Source organism: Stegastes partitus, unplaced genomic scaffold (assembly GCF_000690725.1).
Source record: "Stegastes partitus isolate 25-593 unplaced genomic scaffold, Stegastes_partitus-1.0.2 Scaffold118, whole genome shotgun sequence".
NCBI classification, from domain to species: Eukaryota; Metazoa; Chordata; class Actinopteri; family Pomacentridae; genus Stegastes; species Stegastes partitus.
Genome location: NW_007577849.1, coordinates 772,396 through 775,245, shown reverse-complemented (window position 1 = coordinate 775,245; position 2,850 = coordinate 772,396). Strand labels below are relative to the sequence as shown.

Here is a 2,850-nt window from a genome sequence, read left to right as displayed (position 1 = left end):
CACTGTGTAGTTACACTTCATTTTGCACATGTTTACATAGTCATAATCATACAGCTTTTTCCATTTTTTTTTCTTCGTCTCCTTCATCTAAGACCTGCCATTCCGATTGGAAAGTCGAGGCAACAAGTACTGTTGGCGTTTCTCTTCAACCAGATTGTTGTAGTTGGTCTGTAACTGCTGTTTCTCTTCAACCAGAATGTTGTACATGGTCTGTAACTGGTCTTTCTCTTCAGTCAGAGTGTTGCACCTGGTCTGTAACTGGCCTTTCTCTTCAGTCAGAGTGTTGTAACTGGTCTGTAACTGGCCTTTCTCTTCATCCAGAGTGTTGTAACTGGTCTGTAACTGGCCTTTCTCTTCATCCAGAGTGTTGCACCTGGTCTGTAACTGGTCTATTTTTTTAGTCAGGTTGTGCTCACTGGTCTGCAACAGAGCCATCTTTGTTCCGCACTCAGAGCTGCTCTTGGTAACTGTGTTTGACACATAAACAAGTAAAGAAACACCGTCAACCACCATCATCTACGTGGTGATTTACCAGCAATGCAAACATAATACTCACATAGGACAGACAGAGCAGTGAGTCCAGTCAGGAGGAGAAGGCACAGCAAAGCCAGAGACACTGGAACATTTTTGCCGAAAGTCTTCTTTACATCTCCGGCAACAATCAAATCAGTTTTATCTGTCAAATTAAATAGAATCAGCCTTTTTTAAATTGGTGCAGTGCAACAGGTTACAGACAGTTAGCTGACTTTTAAAGTGAGAATAAAAGCCAAATGCAGGGCCTGGTGTTCCTTACCTGTTCGTGCCGATTTAGTTTGTGTCTGTTTTGGTTCCAGATTGTGAATCGGCAGATTTTCATAAGCATTTTCCGAACTGTTCGCCTCACTCGTCCTATTGCTGCAATTTGCTGCAAATGCCTCAACGTTAGCGTAGATATCAGGCGCCTCGTGCATGATGTTCAGCTCCAGGGATGTGTTGGGTTGTGGTTGAAGTGCCTGCAGTCATCGAGTTCCGTCGAATGCTTCTGAAATGATGTGAGCACACCTTTAAAGCAAGGCAGCCACTTTTCTATTTATACATGCAAATCAGCTTAACAGGAAACCGAGGACTGTTTGCAAGCAACCGCCTTGACCAGCATGTTACAGTTGCACAAAATGGTGTTTTAATTTAGGTTAGGGCTATATTGCAAAGAGCAAACATCATACAGTACTTACATCATAGACCTGTATGCATTTATAGTAGTGCTTAAATGTTTGTGAACCCTCTTAAAGTTTCTATATTTCTGCATAAATATGTCATCAATAAAACAGCAAGTCCTAGAAATAGACAGACAACACAGTTTAAAAAAGAGAGAGAAAAATGTATTAATTGAGGAAAATTATCCAATATTACACATCTGTGAGTTGTGTGAATCTTTGCTTTCAGTGTAACCTTCTTGTGCAGCACTTACTGTAAGAAAATATTTCTGGTGACTGTTGATCAATCCTGCACATCAACCCTCCATACAGGACAGCTTCAACTCTGGGATGTCGCTGGCTTTCTTGAATAAATCGATTGTTTCATTTCCCTCCACAGCATCTCTTTTTGCAGTTAGTTTTCACACCAGAGGAGATGTCCCAGCTACTCAGGGAACCCAGAATACAGACACAAGACAAAGACCAAACCAGTGTCCATTTATGAAAACAGAACATGCGCTGAACCAAAGAAACAAACTGAAACCAGCTCAAGGGTTGCTAGGTGAAGGATTATTACAACAGAGGTTGCCGCTCCTTCAGAACTAAAAATCAGAGGACAAAAAAGTGCAACTGTGGCCGACAGAGACAGAATCAGAGACTTAAACTTAAACTAGCAGGTACAGAAGTGTGAAAGGTGTGGTGATCCGAGTTTTTGTGCTTTTAGTGTGAGCCTTGCTCCTCTATCAGCCGGTAGGGCACCAGAGTCACCCCGGTCATGTCCAGCAGAATGGGCAGTGTGTGTGGGCAGGGCATGGGGGTCAAAACCCCTGTCCGAGTCTCCCCCTCCCCACTGGCCAGCAGGTGCAAAACAAGCTAATGCAATAAACAACAACACAATAAACCACATTTGAAGTATTTTTTGCATTGTGGAACATAGTGTTCAATGGCCCTTCTGTAATAATAATGTGTTCTGTTTTGTAGTGACTTTATTGACATTTACAGACAGATGTCAGCCCATGTAGATAAAAAAAATGTAGATATCGTTAAAAAATAAAGTTCTTTTTTTCATAAAATACTTGAAAAGGGAAAACTTTGATAGATTCTAGCTTCATACCAGATAAAAATAAATATTTTAAACACTTTTTGGGTTTAATTTTGATGATTATGGCTTATAGTCTCTGGGAACCAGAAATCCGGTATCTCCCAGCTCCCAGGTCTTAAAAATGAAACCAACACTTAAGTGCCTTAAACCTGCGTTCTTACTAACAACCAGCAGGGGGAGACTCCTACTGTTGCAAAAAGAAGTCAGAATGTATCGTAGTCTACAAGAGAGTGACCTTACCACTCACTTGATCTATTACCTCAGTAACCATTTTCCGAATGAGTTTATGGTCTCAAATACTAGTTTCAAATCTCCTTCAATGCAACATGACGTTCATTTTGTATGCTATGGTTCAACTTAGAGTAAAACAGATGATAGAGCAGGGTATGCTTTAGGGTGGGGTCTTGTGACTGACATGTTTCAGAATTTATCAGAATGTACTGTATGTTTATTATGTCTTTAGGTTCTCAAGTCAGAACCACCATTTTCACAAAATGGTGAAAGCTATATTCCAAGGTAGACGTTTCAAAACTGTTTCTCACAAACCAATGGATGATGTCACATTGGCTTGGCCCA

General features: G+C 40.8%; 1 protein-coding gene across 1 annotated transcript in view; it reads right to left on the bottom strand.

The window, feature by feature from the left end:
* Nucleotides 1-6: 6 nt before the first annotated feature.
* The window catches only part of LOC103354736 (alanine aminotransferase 1-like), a 6,054-nt gene continuing 3,210 nt past the window's right edge, over nucleotides 7-2,850 (bottom strand). Inside the window, exons 5-7 of the mRNA XM_008278214.1 lie at nucleotides 1,903-2,045; nucleotides 1,482-1,501; nucleotides 7-469 (exon numbers count right to left, since the gene is read on the bottom strand). Of these exons, the coding sequence (XP_008276436.1) occupies nucleotides 402-469; nucleotides 1,482-1,501; nucleotides 1,903-2,045 (231 nt within the window). The 3' untranslated portion in view covers nucleotides 7-401. The remainder of the gene's footprint in view (nucleotides 470-1,481; nucleotides 1,502-1,902; nucleotides 2,046-2,850) is intronic.